The sequence below is a fragment of the Haliotis cracherodii genome, unplaced genomic scaffold (genome assembly GCF_022045235.1).
Source record: "Haliotis cracherodii isolate W230 unplaced genomic scaffold, xgHalCrac1.p SCAF_2, whole genome shotgun sequence".
Taxonomy (NCBI): domain Eukaryota; kingdom Metazoa; phylum Mollusca; class Gastropoda; order Lepetellida; family Haliotidae; genus Haliotis; species Haliotis cracherodii.
The window spans coordinates 32870022-32888943 of record NW_027266275.1 but is presented as its reverse complement, the minus strand read 5'-3'; the positions used below and the strand labels follow the sequence as shown (position 1 = coordinate 32888943).

Genomic DNA, 18922 nt, shown 5'->3' with positions numbered 1-18922 from the left:
TTTTTAACCTCATAATTTTAAAGAAATTATTTTATCCTCTAACACGAAAATATTGTTAAACTGTATCAAAAATGATATTCATGATGTTCTAGGACTAAAACAACGATAACAACACTACAAAACAGCATTATCACATGATGTAAACATTTGGAATGATTAAGAAAACACTTCTCTCTGAACAATAAATACAAAAGGAGAATACATGAAATATCAGATCAACTTACACTTCAAAAACATATACTGTAGGGCCGGACCAAACGTTTCCTTGTTTCAGTATCTAAATTAATTCAAATGTTGACTTGTACATGTTAAAAAGTTTTGTTTGTTTGTTTGTTTGTTTTTTGTTTAACGCCCCACTCAGCAATATTCCAGCAAGTACATGATGACAAAGAGTTTACAAGTACTCGGTAAAAAATATGTGTTAGTGGCGTTGGTATTTATTCAAAAACTATAAAATATCAGCCAGGAATTATGTAAAACAAGAAATAAATTTGGTCCAACCACTTTTGTATAAACAATCCTTCACATGTTCTATCTACTGTATTAAGTTAAAACACTAGAACTGAAATAAGTTAATCACCCGTGTTGTCATTGTACAGTAGTTAAAACCCCAAAACACTGTTTACATAGTGTATGTATAGGTTTTACATTGGTTTCAAGTGGCATAAGGTAAATGTCCGATTGGGATTTTAAATTTTCCGGACCCCTGGTTTCAACATAATGAAATTCATTTGGGAAATATCATTAAAATCCAACCTGACAAGGTAGATCAGTAGAAATCTACCCTGAATCTCCAAGTTCCAACTGTTAAATAATACAATGTTTAATTGCACATGGTAGTTCACACACCGAGTGTAAAAACACCAAGAAATACAAGTCAGTTGCAACATGTATGTCTAACATATGAAATGCAGATAATGATAAAGCTTTGTGAGAACCATGATCAATTGCAAATGCATGTCAAATTACCCTGTACATTACTATACAGTCGTGCCTCGTTTATACGGACACTTGCGTCACTTCACAATTCGTCCGTATAAACGAATTTCCGTATAACTGAAACCAGCTTCTTACTGGAAGTCTGTCATGGAAGTTTGAACTTTACCACATTTTGAGGTTTGAATTTTAAACAATAAATCCAAATTGTCCAGATCGCCTGTGTTCTCGTAATAGGTAATCAAGGTCTCCATACAAGCCACGAACTTGTGCTTGGGGATTACATGTACAATAAACAAGCTCGTCTCAAACGTAACTCAGTGTCACTTTGTTAATTGACTTCTCACGAGTCAAAGGATTACCATCAGCGGAAGGATTACCGCCAGCGGAAGTGTATTGTCCGGATAAGTGAGACAATTTTGTGTGCATTTCAGTGTTTTGTGTATGAAAATGACCGTCCGGTTCCGGAAACTGAATTTCCGGATATACGGGTAAATTTATATAGTCATTATTTCGTTTTGAATGAAAATCGTCCGGGAACCGAGGTTTCCGGATATCTGAAGTCCGTATAAGCGGGGCACGACTGTACATTGTATTAACATGTCATACCAGTCTACACTAACAGTTCTATGTTAATCTTTGTAACTATACATAGAGAGGAAACACTACCTAGATCTGCCACCTTAATCAACAGCTGACCAAGGAGACATGTCCTAGATCTGCCACCTTAATCAACAGCTGACCAAGGAGATATGTCCTTGATCTGCCACCTTAATCAACAGCTGACCAAGGAGATATATCCTAGATCTGCCACCTTAATCAACAGGTGACCAAGGAGACATGTCCTAGATCTGCCACCTTAATCAACAGCTGACCAAGGAGACATGTCCTAGATCTGCCACCTTAATCAACAGCTGACCAAGGAGACATGTCCTAGATCTGCCACCTTAATCAACAGCTGACCAAGGAGACATGTCCTAGATCTGCCACCTTAATCAACAGCTAACCGAGGAGACATGTCCTAGATCTGCCACCTTAATCAACAGCTGACCAAGGAGACATGTCCAAGATCTGCCACCTTAATCAACAGCTGACCAAGGAGACATGTCCTAGATCTGCCACCTTAATCAACAGGTGACCGAGGAGACATGTCCTAGATCTGCCACCTTAATCAACAGGTGACCGAGGAGACATGTCCAAGATCTGCCACCTTAATCAACAGCTGACCAAGGAGACATGTCCTAGATCTGCCACCTTAATCAACAGGTGACCAAGGAGACATGTCCTAGATCTGCCACCTTAATCAACAGCTGACCAAGGAGACATGTCCCAGATCTGCCACCTTAATCAACAGCTTACCAAGGAGATATGTCCTAGATCTGCCACCTTAATCAACAGCTGACCAAGCAGACATGTCCTAGATCTGCCACCTTAATCAACAGCTTACCAAGGAGATATGTCCTAGATATGCCACCTTAATCAACAGCTGAGCAAGGAGACATGTCCTAGACTAGATCTGCCACCCTAATATCAACAGGTAACTGAGGAGACATTCAAATTCAAAAGTCCTGTTCTTAATGCAAAATGTTACCTAATAATTAATAACTACTAGATATAAGGGATGTAATATCTTACATTTTGGTCCATTAGGACTTGATGTTGTTAATTGTATACAACTCAAAAAGAGTTACTGACCGCCCAATTCTTCCATATTAATAAAGTCAATCTCACGACAGAACTTGGCCAAGGTTGTTCATCCGGCACACAATATGAAAACTTCATGTATTAGTAAAGAGATGACTTAAAATGGACATAAAAGGATGAATTTCAGAATTTTAGAAATAAAGCTACCACGCATCACAAACTAGTATACTCCCCAGGGAGCTGAGAATGAAAATCAAGTGCAAACTGATCCACCGACCAGGGTAATAATGTAGTACTTTGTGCATGCTTTAGGGTGTGGATTGGCGCATCATAAATCTGCCACATTATTATTGGTAAACGCAAGCTAATTAAACAGTGACAGATTGTCACACTTGTCTGCGTGGTACATTAGGTCAACAAGATTAAAAAAAATGAGTGGAAAGACTTAGCCTTGAAACGATAAAGAATCCCTACAAAACAATTTATATTCAAAACAAAATCCTAACATGAATTCATTAAATAAAACTAAAACTATGCAATAAAGTAACTTCTTTTGAAAACAATTCCTAAAGGCTCAACAACTCAGGATATTAATTAGCAAGCACTCACAATCCTAACAATTTTAAACCAGCAGATGGCCAAACAACTGAATGAACAATTGAACAATCTGACTTGATTATGGAAGCTATTCTAAAATGTATGTTGCCATCTGATCAAGGCTTTTATCGCTTTGTTCATATGCGTGTGAACTGTGTGGCTCCAAATCTTGAGTTGTCTATCCTGAATGGACTAGCTAGACTAACAGAGGCAGCATGTCACCACAAAATGGACACCATGTCAACAAAAGTCCTCTTGTTCGATATATTTCTTCTCTACTCTGCCTGGATGTCTGAGACTGAGCAAACTCTTATCATCCACTCATAACCAAGAGATGATGGTGTCCTCAGAGTGATCTCCCTTGTGCTCCTCACAGGGTCAGTCTGTACTGGAGCTGCGAGAACCTCTAGAGGTCTGTCTTTGTAGTCCTGCTACAACTTTATCATTGGTTTCTTTCTGTTTTAAGTTCTCATATTCACGGATGTCATCTATTGTCATTCCTGTGGACAAAAAAACAAATAAATTAAAGGTTATGAACCAGAATATCAGATTTTGTAGGCACATTATCGCTTCCTTTTTATGACTTCATTGAAGTGTGATTAGAATGTGCTCATTTCGCCAAATACTGCAAGGTCTCCCGATGTAGGAGGATCAGGTCACTCTCCACGACCAAATCACTTGAGAGTGATCTTATCGTTCCCATAGCTATACCCGTCTGCCTTGCCACTGCAGAGGGCTACAATTATGCTTCGCATGCTTACTGCCCCATCGGCGCCATCCACACCACGCCCTATTTTCATCCACAATGTTCTTAGTCTCATTTATTATATTTACCTTCCTTCTAAACTTTATGACATACATCTGCATATAACCTAGGATCCAATCACTCCCCTCAGGATCATAACACTCCCCCTACATAGGATGAAAACACCCCCCAAAATGAAAACATGCTCTGCATACTTTCTGTATCCTGTATTGGCAATAAGCAGCCCCCAACCCTAATTAATTATTCATCCAAACCTCTAAATTGGCTAGACATACAGTTTAAATATTTCAAGATTTAATAAAAAAAACGAATCCTAACTTGAAAACTCTATTAAGTATATTTTTCCCAACTCTCCAAACATTTTTCATATTTGATAGAACACACACACCCCACCTTCACTGGTATGACCATGAATACATTTATCAATATTCAAAGCTATCAATATTACCGGTAAGTGTAATACCAGTTACACACTGCTGCTTATTGTATTAGACAATTGTAAGATAAGTTAAATGAGCCCCAACTCTGTCTTGTCAGTATACCATTAGAATCAGTGAAGGTTATTATATAAATGTATTTAATCCATAAACAAGTATATATTCCATCAGGCATAAACTCCCATTTGTCGTAATGCAGTTCGTAATATTTTCGCTTCATATCCCTAAGCTAGAAGTATATCAGCCCATGTAGGTCAGGCCAAGTATATCATTTAAGAATAAATTGGAAGATGTTTCATTTAGGTACAAGCATGTCCATGTAACAATATAAAACACACAACTATCTTTAAACCGTATGTAACAAAATCAAAACTTCGTAGCCCATATATTGCTCAGCTCTGAAAAATTTGCCAGTGAGTACCTCTGTGGGATGTAACATATACGACACCTTGTAGTCCTGGCAGTTCCAGGATCAGGCCACTCTAAGAGTGATTCTATCCTTGGTCAGACTCACTCTGGAGCAAAATATAAGGGGTGTGATTTAATCCTGCTACACCAGATAAATGCCTACCTAGGGAAACTGGCCCACCCCACCTCACCCTCTATGACATGACACAAGTACCTCATGGGCTACCCCGCCACCCCCAGGCTGATGGGCCCAGCAGTGGGGGCTACCCAACCACCCCCAGGCTGATGGGCCCAGCAGAGGGGGCTACCCCCAGGCTGATGGGCCCAGCAGTGGGGGCTACCCCGCCACCCCCAGGCTGATGGGCCCAGCAGTGGGGGCTACCCCGCCACCCCCAGGCTGATGGGCCCAGCAGTGGGGGCTACCCAACCACCCCCAGGCTGATGGGCCCAGCGGTGGGGAGGCTGACTTACCATGCCATTCATCTATCCAGGCAAACGCCTGCTTGTGGCCCAGGAGGAGAATATCACGGACAGACTGAAAAACAGTGCAAGGAATATCAGTGTTATTTAAGAATTGACTTAAATATTTGTAGAATTTACACAAAGTCTGCACACCAGATTTTATGTTTAGAACTCCATAAATGACAAAACATTTGGAAGTCAATTCTTACAAATAAATATGTCAACAATAATAAATTCACAGACTGCTTATTTAATCAAAAACTCACAAAACTGTAGACAACAGTACAAAATAAAGGACATTGGTCAGTGCAGGAATCTTACCAAAGACCCACCTATACTATTATCAGTGAATCAACACTCAGGAATGAGCAGCGGTTTATGGACGTGGCCTACCGGTATACTGTCTCAGGTCATGGAAAAATAAACGCACAAAAATTGCTTGGTTAGCCAATCTAATGCCATGGAATAACTTGCAATATTTTATTTTGTTGTAAAACAACTTTTAAAGAATCTCAGCATAAACACCATAACTTTACAATCATACTGCACAAACTGATATCAAGTGCAATCTGTCCAAATCGGACTCTGTCAAATTGGGATTTCTGTAAAAAAACGACTTTTTTTCTCGGTCCCCTCAGTTCCTTAATAAATTATCATTACTCAAACTGACCTACAACTCTCCAATTCAGACTTTTTACACTTCAAACTTCGGACTAAAATTACGGTCCCAACAACTCATGTACTATTGAAAAGAAGCTGTCTAAATCGGGCTGGACCAGACAGGACTGGAACATGATCATGTCAATAAGTAACAGTATCCACAGCTTGTCATTATCAATTACAGTGTCTGAGGGATCAGCAAAGAAAAAGTATATCGAACTTACACTTGCTAAGAAAGTTGATTTAATTTAGGAATTTAAGTCATTACAAAAACCGAAGCAGAAAGATTTAGCCGAGAAGTGTGGCAGAAGTAAGCAGGCTGTCTCGGACTATCAGCAGCCGTTCGCCATTTTGCCAGTGAATGATCCCTAGATGGTGAACCATTTCACCTCGAAACTATGACTTAGGACACGATTTTGAAAAATAATCTTCAGAAACATAAGCAGTCCATTCTCAATGACTTTTTGAGTGAGTGAGTGAGTATGGTTTTACGTCGCTTTTAGCAATATTCCAGCAATATCACGGCGGGGGACACCAGAAATGGGCTTCACACATTGTACCCATGTCGGGAATCGAACCCGGGTCGTTGGCGTGTCGAGCGAACGCTTTAACCACTAGGCTACCTGACCGCCCCCATGACTTTTTGAAGTAAAGAATGTTTGAATGTGTATTTAATGCCAGCCCTTGTCAATATTTCATGTACAATGAATGTATACGCGAATACAGATGAATGATCAATGCTTTTCGTTTTGTCTTCAGTCAACCTTTTTGTAATCTGGACCTCACCGTAAACTAGACTTTTCACTGGTCCCGACTGAGTCCAAATCGGCAGATTCCACTGTACAACTGTATGATAAGCTTACGGCTGTAGTTTTCTATTTTGCCTTTTCCTTCAGGCTTTTGGCATACTGAACATAAAAATCTATAAATAAACAATATGGAGGAAATCCTACTTTATGTGCAAATGATTCCACTTTGGTCTGTAGGCCCCAAACTTCAAATTTGACTTTGACAGCTTTATATGAGCACATGATGGGTGTAGTCGAGTCCTGAAACAAACAATGAAACATTGGTGTGTAACGATTCACAGTGTTCATCACAATCTGCAGGATAGACCTGGGTTATTAATTCTGAGTGGAGACAGCATCTGAGGTTCAGAAGACAAGACTGACAGTATACAAGGTTTTATCTGGACAGCTCTGATGGTCGTACAAGGGTCAACAGGCTTCCTAGAGAATGTTTTAGCAATGCTTGCATTACTCAACGTTGTCAGTGTTGGGTGGAAGTGTAATATGGGGTGGCATCACAACTCATGGGTGAACACATCTCATCATTGTTAATGGCAATTTGAATGGTGTTCTCTACTGGGACAACATCGTTTGAGATAAAGTTCTATCTTTGGTGCAAATCCAGAGGCATAATGACACGTTGCAGAGACAACTGGCCAACAGACCTCTCTTCCCAAACAGAACGTGTCTAGGATGAGATGGAACGATGCCTACATCAGGAACAGAACCAGCTGGTAACACTAGCTCTGTTGGGGCAATCTTTGGATGACATAGAAGAACATCCCATCATCTGGTGTCTTCAATGCACCGCGGCTGCCTAGCCTGTATCAACGTAAATGATGGTCACACCCAATATTGACATTGTTAATTGACTTGTGGCACCACCCCTCTTTAAGGGCGTGTTGCTCTGTCTCCTGTTACCAGATATGAGTTTTCTCAATGAATTTGTTATAATAAAATATTGATCAGACGAATGACCAAACATTATGTTGTTATTTTCAAAAACATAACATATATATAAAGAACAGTTACTTTTTTCCATAAGAAGAACAACACACAAGGTCTCAATCAGTTGCTGTAGTTATTGACTAACATCTTCTACTCACTTCCGTTGATGATGGAACTCTTTCCTTAATTGTAATTAAAGGAGTCAATTTTATTTTTATGCATCGCATAATGAATTCTTCCTTGACCTTACTGTCAAAGTATGTATCATATGTATGTATGTATCATATCACATATCATATTGAGACCTAACTATCGAGATATGTATCATATCACATATCATATCATGAACTTTATGTCGAGGCATGTATCATATCACATATCATATTGTGACCTAACTGTCGAGGTATGTATCATATCACATATCATATTGTGACCTAACTGTCGAGATATGTATCATATCACATATCATATTGTGACCTAACTGTCGAGGTATGTATCATATCACATATCATATCATGGACTTAATGTCGAGGTACGTGTCATATCACATATCATATTGTGACCTAACTGTCGAGGTATGTATCATATCACATATCATATTGTGAACTTACTGTCGAGGTATGTATCATATCACATATCATATTGTGACCTAACTGTCGAGGTATGTATCATATCACATATCATATTGTGACCTAACTGTCGAGATATGTATCATATCACATATCATATTCTGACCTTAATGTCGAGGTATGTATCATATCACATATCATATTGTGACCTAACTGTCGAGGTATGTATCATATCACATATCATATCATGAACTTAATGTCGAGGTACGTATCATATCACATATCATATTGTGACCTTAATGTCGAGGTATGTATCATATCACATATCACATTGTGACCTAACTGTCGAGGTATGTATCATATCACATATCATATCATGAACTTAATGTCGAGGTACGTGTCATATCACATATCATGAACTTACTGTCGAGGTACGTATCATATCACATATCATATCATGAACTTACTGTCGAAGTATGTGTCATCACTTATCATATCATGAACATACTGTCTAAGTACATATCATATAACACATCATATCATGAACATACTGTCTAAGTATGTATCATATCACACATCATGTCATGACCTTACCGTCCAGGTATGTATCATACCACATATCATGTCATGATCTTACCGTCCAGGTATGTATCATACCACATATCATGTCATGACCTTACTGTCCAGGTATGTATCATACCACATATCATATCATGACCTTACTGTCTAAGTATGTATCATATCACACATCATGTCATGACCTAACCGTCCAGGTATGTATCATACCATATATCATGTCATGACCTTACTGTCCAGGTATGTATCATACCACATATCATGTCATGACCTTACCGTCCAGATATGTATCATACCACACGTCATGTCAAGACCTTACCGTCCAGGTATGTATCGTATCAGGTATCAAATCGTGACCTTACCATCGAGGTAACACTCACTCACCCTCCAGCCTTCTGACATGGGACCACGACTTGTCTTCTTTGACTGGAAAGTTTTCAGATCCTGCAGAAGAATTGTATGCTACAGTAAATGCTTCAGTCTCTGAAACCTACTTTAAACTTGCAAGTTCCATTTCATATTTGTTTGTTTGTTTTTAATGACCCACTCAGCAATATTCCAGCATTATGATGCGTGGCCAATAAATAATTGAGTCTGGACCAGACAATCCAGTGATTGATATGCTCCACGCCATCAGGTTACAATGGCATACCTGTACAATCAACAAAATCACCTGATTCATTCAGTCGCCAATTACAACAAATATACGTTGCTGGTGGCCAATCTGAACTTTAGTTTGTTTAACGCTGCATTCAGCAATATTCCGTTTCCGAAAATAAACGAACCTGGACGAGACAATCCAGTGATTGACTTCCTGAGCATTGATCTACACAATTGGCATATGATGACCTGCATCAACCAAGTCAGCAAGCCTGACCACCCGATCCCGTTAGTTGCCTCTTATGACAAGCATGGGTAGCTGAAGACCAATTCTAACCAGAATCTTCATGAGGATTAATATTAAGAAACACAGACAGTGGTAAATAAATACAGACAGTAGTATACCAGAATATCTTGTATACTTATATTTTGGTCTGGCTAAAAATGACACAACAAGCTTATATTTTTTAACAGACAGGACTGAACTGAATGATACAATCTTTGCATCAATGTCCAAACTGCTCTTGACAAGTTCCAAAGGCCTAATAACCCTGAATCGATTTTTATCACATGAAACTTCCATGACACGAATCGAAACACTGTAACCACATATATCATGAATAACATTGGTGTATAATAATAACTTTATTGATAATTTATAACAATAATGGCTCTACTCGAGGCAACTTCCAAACTTTCGGGAAGTTGTAATCTATCGGACCGTCATTCTGACAATGTTTCTGACAGATCACGATCTGAAAAACACTATCATGAAAGTGTATCCCATGGATAAGCCGACCCCTTTCTACAGAATCGTTTTTTCTGGTCCTCAAAATTCAGCTTATCCGCGGTCATATACGGTAGTATTGTAACCAAGCGTTTCCACAGAGCCACTGTGGCCGGTGATGAGGTAAAGGTTGACTGAGCACATCCATCACTTCTCTGTCGTACCTCTTCCTCCTTGCAATGCTTCTGAGGCAGCTCATCAAACACAATGTCCACGTAGTCCACCTCCCTCACACTCAGATCCTCCTCCGACAGGTTCACACACTGCAGCAGATCAGGACACGTTTAACAATTGGCTTTAATATAGTGTGTGCTTATGGAGGAATAAACCTAAAACCAAGGTGCATATTGCTTGTATACCAAAATGTCTATACCAGTTTTGACATTTATACCTCTATAAACACTAAAATAATTAAGAAATGACTTCCACTTTGCGTGAGTTCATTGGAGTATGAATCTTCATTGAGTGAGGGCAAGCTCCAACATTCATACAATGTTTGGCCCTCATTCTATGAAGGTTCATACTCCAATGAACTGACACAAAGTGGAAGTCAATGCTTATAATTTTTTGTAACAATATTTGTTACCTCAAAGGATGTAGGCCTAAATCTATACAATATTGAGTATGTGTGACTTCATGTTTACACTGACAGCCATACAACAACCAGCTGTATCGCGGAATAAAATAGAGAGGTGACATTAGTGTATGTATGCACAACATCTCACACAACACATTATACAAATAATATCACCATTAGGTGAGAAAAGTTTGTAAACAACTACGGATCAAGTAGACACTACAAGAGTTTGTTCACTAGGAACGATCATAGCGAGGATATTTGTGAATGATCATGCAGTCAAACTCTCTGATGTTTCTCAATGTACACTAAAACACTGAGTTCAACATTAAAGGGTCTTAATGATCAGACAGAATGCTTCTGTATGTATTCATGCTAGGTGAGGTGAGGTGAAATTGGGTTTAACGTCGCGTCCAAGATTATTGCACTTATATAGCGACGTGCATGTGTGTGTGGCTGCTTGTACTAGTCCGGACTGATGCCGATTTATAGTGCTAGCTCACTGAGATACCATGCCACAGTTTAACATGAATACCCCACTCAGACACAGTATACTGACTCCGAGCCGACCAGTCCTTGTTTTAGCCCCTTAATGTCGAGCGCCAGACAGGGTAACAACAAGTACCATCTTTAAATGTCTTTTGGTATGAGGCGGCCGGGGATTGAACCCCGGACCTTCCGCTCTCCTGGCGCACGCTCTACTACAAGACCACGGAGGCGGCCTATTCATGCTAGGGAATTCCCAGGGTTCTCTCAGGAATGTGTAAGTAGTCCATCAGTGTTTACGTCATTTCAAGAACACGGTTTCGTGAAAAATGTATGAACATCAAATTATGTCGTTCATACACTTATGAACATCAATTTCGTGGTCATGTGACCGACCTCTCGTCCAATTGAAAAGCTGTATATTGTGTAAACTTCAAATTAAAAAATTGCTCTGAAGTGAATTCTTATAAATAAATATGTCAACAATAATAAATTGACAACTTATTTATCATTAACAAAAACAAAACCTGTAAACAACAGTACGAAATCAGTAAGATTGTTCCGGACAATGACGCAAACACTAGCCCCGCCCATTCTGTTATCAGCCAATCATAAAGATGTTGTCAGTTTGTGGACATGGCCTCATTTTTTTCATTTTATGGAAAAATAAACGAAAAAATATTTGGTTGGTTAGCCGGCTATCCTTCCGGTGACATATTTGCTGAGGGGAGCAGGCGAGGACAAACATCAACAACATGTCAATGAAACTGTACGTTTTTAGATAAAGGTTTCCTAGGCATGATATTCCTTTCATGAATTGGCAAAACCATGAAAAAGTGATGGGCAAATCGGTAAATCGAGCACACAAATTGACCTGGCCTGATATTCCTGATTTCTTCAGACTACTTCCTGAACACTGCCTGACTATTTACCATGCCTCTATTTTATTTGTCCAGTTTCTTTGACATTACCGTTCTTCTACTTCTACTTTTTCAACTGTCCATTAACCATACTTCCTTCCATTTTGTGTACAGCATGCTGGGAGTTTGAACATGTCAGAATGTTTGCAGTTGGATGTGTTCACTCTCACCTGATATCGAGTGAGTGAGTATTGTTTTATGCCCTGTTTAGCAATATTCCAGCAATATCACGGCAAGGGACACAAGAAATAGATTTCTCACACGGTACCCATGTCGGGAGTCGGACCCCGGTCTTCGGCGTAACAAGCAAATGCTTTAACCACTAGGTACCCACCACCCCTCACGACTGAGTGAGTTGAATGTTATACTGCTTTCAGTATTAAACTGATCAAATCATGGTCAAATCACGATCAAATCATGGTCAAATCACAATCCAATCGTGGTCAAATCACAATCCAATCATGGTCAAATCACGATAAAATCATGATCAACTCACGATAAAATCATGATCATCTCACAATAAAATCATGATCAACTCACAATCAACTCATGGTCAAATCACGATCAAATCACGATCAAATCACGATCAAATCATGGTCAAATCGAGATCAAATCACGTTCAAATCATGATCAAATCATGGTCAAATCACGATCAAATCATGGTCAAATTACGATCAAATCATGATCAACTCAAGATCAAATCATGATCAAATCATGATCAAATCATGATCAAATCATTATCAACTCAATATCAAATCATTGTCAAATCATGACAGGAGACACCAAATATGTGCTTCACACAGTGTACCCATGTGGGGAATTGAACCTCAGGCTTTGACGTCGCAAGCAAATGCTTTAACCACAGGGCTACCCCACCACCCCCTGAGTGAAGATCAACAATTCCAGATTAATTCATCATGGCTTAAGAAAAATTGCAATGCCTGAAATACCACAGACAGCATATAACATCACATATAATCCATCAGTATTTTAAAGTCTGTCACAACTGCATCCAGCAAGATGGATGGCTCCACACATCAAATCCCCTTACAATATATTGCTAAATGGATAGATATCGGAGTGATGGATAGTTTGAGTTTTTCGCATTCATTTTTGGACCACCAACACTACTTAGGACACAAAGATGAAGTTTGCTCATTCTTGCCAGACCTAACTGACAAAATTACACAACCAGAAGCATGAGAAGCATGGCACTTCGGTCTGCCACGACAAGCGCCACTGAGAAGCATGGCACTTCTGTCTGCCACGACAAGCGCCACTGAGAAGCATGGCACTTCTGTCTGCCACGACAAGCGCCACTGAGAAGCATGGCACTTCTGTCTGCCACGACAAGCGCCACTGAGAAGCATGGCACTTCTCTCTGCCACGACAAGCGCCACTCTGCAGCTCAACAACCTCCTCCTAAGCTGTGTAGAGGGGAGAGACTTGAGGAGCCAGGAATTTTAAGTTTTGTCAAATTAGATTTCCTGTGTGAGTATGCACAATCAGACGAATTCATCTACTGGTCTTAACTCAAAAACCCACACAGCAATGTACTTCAACTTTGTTACATTTATGTCCATGCCTTGTCTGGCAGTGATCCATAATTACTTTTAAAAGAGAAAGTCAGTGCATTATCTATTCAGTTGTTTTTTTATTCCATTAGCCTGTCACGATTTTGAAATATTTTTCAAAATATTTCAATCATTTTGTAAAACAAAGTTAGTCTAAGAAACATAAACTCTCCGTCAACACTTAACAAATATATCGCTAGTTTAAAAATTGTTTTGATTGTTCAAGGCCAAACACTTTTAGAGCGATACGCATATACGTGTGCGGCTGTTTGTATTAGTCCAGACTTATGCCGATTTTATAGTGCTAGCCCACTGAGATACCATGCCACAGTTTAACATGAATACCCCACTCAAACACAGCATACTGACTCCGAGCTGACCAGTCCTTGTTTTAGCACCTTATTGCCGAACGCCAGACAGGGTAACAACAAGTACCATTTTCTAACATCTTTTGGTATGACGCAGCCTGGGACTGAACCCTGGACCTTCTGCTCTCCGCCCGAATGCTCTACCACTAAACCATGGAGCCGGTCCTGTTGTAAGGAACCCCATACTACCAAGAAGACTGTCAGCCAAATAAGATAATATTTGGCTGACAACTAAATGAACCCTTATTGTTGATTCTGTTTTCGAACTGGAAAAGAAATTTTTTTTGTATTTCCCAATGAACAAAAATCTTGATACATGATACATCTTGCGATCCCATGCCATGCATGATCCCTTTGTCTGCATGCTATCATTTTCTGTTGAGAAACGGGGCCCTGGGTACACAGTGGTATAAGGCTTGTCGACAACAACCCAAGCAGTGTGTAGAGCAAGAAATGTCCACTTGTGCAATGTCAGCCAACTCTGATTGGTCCGAGTACTGGCTTCCCTCTCATAGAGCCAGGGCTTGTATGCATTCATTGGTTACAACATGGCAACTACACCATAAACGACCCTAAGTATTCAAAGAGATATGGACATAGTTTACAAGTATTGATGATGTCACTTGCCAAGCCTGCCGGCATGTTACACTTTTATGTTTCATAAATCTAGTCCAGCAATCAACAAGGATGTAGCTGTCAACAAACGAGCTAGGATTTTATGACAAAGGAAGTTGGGCTACATTGCAGGTGTGACACTTTACCTTGTGTTGTAAACACCATCGTAAACAAATATTTTTCATAAACAGAAAAAAAGCCATTGAAAGAAAAGGAGTGCAAGCCTTTATATTGTTTTTAGTTGGTTTATGAGACTGACCGACAAAAAAATCTGAAATTAAAAAGAAACAATAGAAAAAGAAAAAGACTTTTGACAAAAAAACATGGTCGACTGTTTTACAATTAGGTGAAATGACAAAAAAAAGAAGAAGATTTTTTTACTGCTGTTGGTAAGAAATGATGAATAATACTTAATAAAATTTTTTTCCAAAGAGTATAACTTTAGGTTTTTATTACCACTTACATTAAATTTTAAACCAAATACTTTGTGAACCAACTAATAAAAAGGCACACTGGACACCTGGTCATGTGTCAACAAGGCAATCCTGATAAATATGTCCAAGGGATGTCACTGACTCCACACAAGGCATCTCTAGTCCACAAATACAGGCATTTGTCTCCGACACCAATCACAGTGCATGTGCAAGGTGAACTGGGAAAATGTATTTTGTCAAAAAACTTTGAATCAACACCTAATGTTTTCAATTATAATCAATCAATGCAATAATGTAATACAAAACTAAAAATGCTGTTTTCTGTTTATTGGTCATAACTATTAACAAAACTATTAACATTTTTTTACTTTCCTAAAACACAACAAACACAGACTAAGTAAAATTATTACTGACATTTAATATCTGAAATAAAAATATTTCAGATTCTTTTTGTTAAATTGTCTGTTAACATAATGGAAAAGAGATTAGAGAATCTCGTCATTTTCAGATGCAACTTGTCAATGTATTGTAGACTTTGGAGTTTTTGGATATTTTTTTCAGGGTCTCTATCAAGGCTCCCTACTGAGAAAAGGCCCTAAATCTGACTGCTAGTTGTTTGTTTGTTTTGCTTGTTTGTTGTTTAACGCTGCACTCAGCAATATTCCAGCTATATCATGCCGGTCTGTAAATAATCAAGTCCAGACCAGACAATCCAGTGATTGACAGTGTGAACACTGATCTACGCAATTGGGATAGGATGACATGCATCAATCAAGTCAGCGAGCCTGACCACCTGATCCCGACTACTTCTGGATATATATAGTCACGTGATATATATCGTTTGAAGACAAAAATTATCTAAAACTCTATGGTTACACTATAAGTCACTATATCCCATTTCTTTCTGGCAATGCACCCATTCCTTCTGACTTTTATATGTTTGAATAAAGATAAAACTTCATGCATTAAACCTCAGTATATGCAAGAGCGGATCGTCTTACATGTGTATCTAAATACAAATTGCCAGGGCTACAGCCAAATTTTTCCAAATGCGACAGTTTGTACCTATCTCTAAATATCTACAGCGGGTACCCGGGTAGGGACGGGTAATAGGGTGGTGGGTACCCGGGTAGTAAATTTGGACCCGTCCCAGCCAGTGACACAGCATTGCAGATTACCTCACCTAGATATTTAGTCACCTGTTTAAAATGTAAACCAAGACAGCCACTTAAAGCCTAACAAACAAAACTGTCAGAGTTCAAATATTTTCTGCAGGTACATTGAGGAAAAACTAACACTGGAATGTTAAAAATGGGACCAGGGTTGAGGGAGAGAGGGGTGGTGTTGGGAAAGGGGTGAGGGGTGGTTAGAGGGGAGAGGGGTGGTGTTGGAAAGGGGATGAGGGGTGGTGAGAGATCGGGTTGGGGAGAGGGGTGGTGCTGGGATGGGATGAGGGGGTGGTGAGAGATTGAATGGGGATGAGGGGGTGGTAAGGGATGGAGAGGGGGAGAGGGATGGTGCTGGAATGGGGAGAGGGGATGGTGAGAGATGGGACAGGGGCGAGGATGTTTTTTTAATTGGGGGTAAGGGTAAGGGTGAGGACAAGAAATAAGCTGTCCCATGTGACCTGGGATCCACACCGATGGAATGATGACAACATTAAAAAGACTAACTCCGGCAATGCTAACATGACTAACTCCGGCAATGCTATAATTCCAATACTTACATTTTCTGCTGAGCCATTATTGTCTTCATAACAGGTCTCAATATAGATGGAAAACTTGGGAATGAATGAACACTGAAACATGAAACAAACAACCTCACCACCAACCCATACACATACCACAGCCGGACTGTTGATTACCGGGCCAGGAACCCAATTACCCAGCCCTGGAAACATAGCAGCACTCATGTTGGGCAGCAGTAACAACACAGACATCAAATAGACAAACCCTCCAAGTTGAGGGGTTGTCTCAACTAGGAAGCTATTCGAAGAAGGGCCTGGTATTACAGTGTCATTCCTCCAGAATTTGATACTTGTCAAGTTAAGACTTCACTGTAGAGGATGAAAAGAGAAATTATGACTAAAACTAATGAACACAGAAATATTTCGTTCCTGTAATCATTTCTAGGGCTGCATGAAAACAGTTTCATGTTTCTCAGGCACTTTATTTCAAACTGATAAGGAAGGGGAAATATATTGCCTGAGAACAAAATAATCACTTAGCTGAACATCATATTTCTTCTAAACTAAAATAGAAACATTTAGCTTTTTTAGCTTTGGTGTTGAGTAAAATTTGCAACAGTGAGTGAGTGAGTGATAGGATAGGTGTTCACAACAAGCATGCTGCTGGGTGATGCTGGAGTGAGTGAGTGAGTGAGTGAGTTAGTTTAGCGCCGCTTTTAACAGTATTCCAGTTATATCACGGCGTGTCAGCTTAATGTGGGAGGAAAGCCCCAAGTGATGCAGGTGTCAGACGTTTACCGCTTCGGTGAAACCCATGAGCACGGGTATGGTGCTGACAAACCTAGAAACATAATCGGGGCGAAACGGGATTCGAACCCACAATCATAGATTTCTGCCCAAGGGACGCAACTCTGCACAGGGAATCGCAGCGCCTTAGACGACTGGGCCACCCATGTCTTCTCCTAAATGGAGACAAATAAACTGAATATACAGTGTGAAATATTTTGTTCTTTAAAGAAAAATCACTGGTTTGAAAGTGATGCACCAATGCCTGAGAAGCATGTCGTTTTTATTGTTAGCCTTACATTTTCTTTTTACATATTATTATCCTTGGCTGCTTGGGTTGTATACTCCCCAGGGAGCTGAGAATGATTCTTGAGTATACACTGGCCATTATGACCAGGGTAATAATAGCGCTTTGATCATGTCCCTGAGTGGTGTGGAAATATATGCAATGTATAAATAGCCTATCATTATTTTTATACTAAACCACAGTTTTTCCAAGTAATAATCAATGACCCCCAGATCAAAATATTTTCATGTTTTATGAATGCCCTATCCTAATTTTGAAGAAACAAAACTTCAGCATCTTTTTCATTTTTTTAATAAAAACATAGCTCCTTAAAGTTGTCTTCAGAAAATCAACCTCAAACAAACCCTGACTACCATTTTATTTTTTTGCATTATTCCTGCTGCTTCTTGGCATTTAGAAGTGAAAATACGTAAAGCACTGAAATCTAATTTGTCAGGCCATAAACCTGTTACATATGCAAATGAATAATGAGTTTTGTTGACTGTTTACTTACAGACCACGGAAAGTCATGAAAGTGTTCTTCACAGTATTGTTCCAAAACAAACTTAAATGTGTACATTTTATTTTTTTAATAGAACATTGCTTGATCTGGATGATTCGGTCTGAGTGATTCCTTGAACCAGATTTAATGCATGAACAATATTTTGGCCAGACAAATTTCATCTCCTGTTTAAAGATGTTCTTGCATAATTTGAGCATTAAAAAAAACTAGGTTAATTTCCTGAAAACAATAATGAAAATAAACATTTCTACAAATTTACAAAAAGAAGATACCACAAATTATAATTTCAATCAATCGCAGCTTTTCAAATTCATTTTAACTTTTGAAAATTTAGGGTTGGTTTTTCCATAAATCAAAAATATAAACTGGTGTGCCTTGACATGAATATGCAGGCATGCCACAGGGTAAAAGGTTACAGGGTTAGGGAGGCTGGTAAGACTGATCTCAAACCCTAATTTCCTGTTCTTTGTTCACACAGTCCAACACTT

At 39.3% G+C, this 18922-nt stretch overlaps 1 protein-coding gene across 1 annotated transcript in view; it reads right to left on the bottom strand.

Moving 5' to 3' along the window:
* Nucleotides 1-2208: 2208 nt before the first annotated feature.
* LOC139469021 (cytoplasmic phosphatidylinositol transfer protein 1-like) overlaps nt 2209-18922 on the bottom strand; it is a 49424-nt gene continuing 32710 nt past the window's right edge. Inside the window, exons 5-10 of the mRNA XM_071251156.1 lie at nt 16879-16950; nt 10343-10441; nt 9176-9235; nt 6864-6959; nt 5260-5323; nt 2209-3677 (exon numbers count right to left, since the gene is read on the bottom strand). Of these exons, the coding sequence (XP_071107257.1) occupies nt 3556-3677; nt 5260-5323; nt 6864-6959; nt 9176-9235; nt 10343-10441; nt 16879-16950 (513 nt within the window). The 3' untranslated portion in view covers nt 2209-3555. The remainder of the gene's footprint in view (nt 3678-5259; nt 5324-6863; nt 6960-9175; nt 9236-10342; nt 10442-16878; nt 16951-18922) is intronic.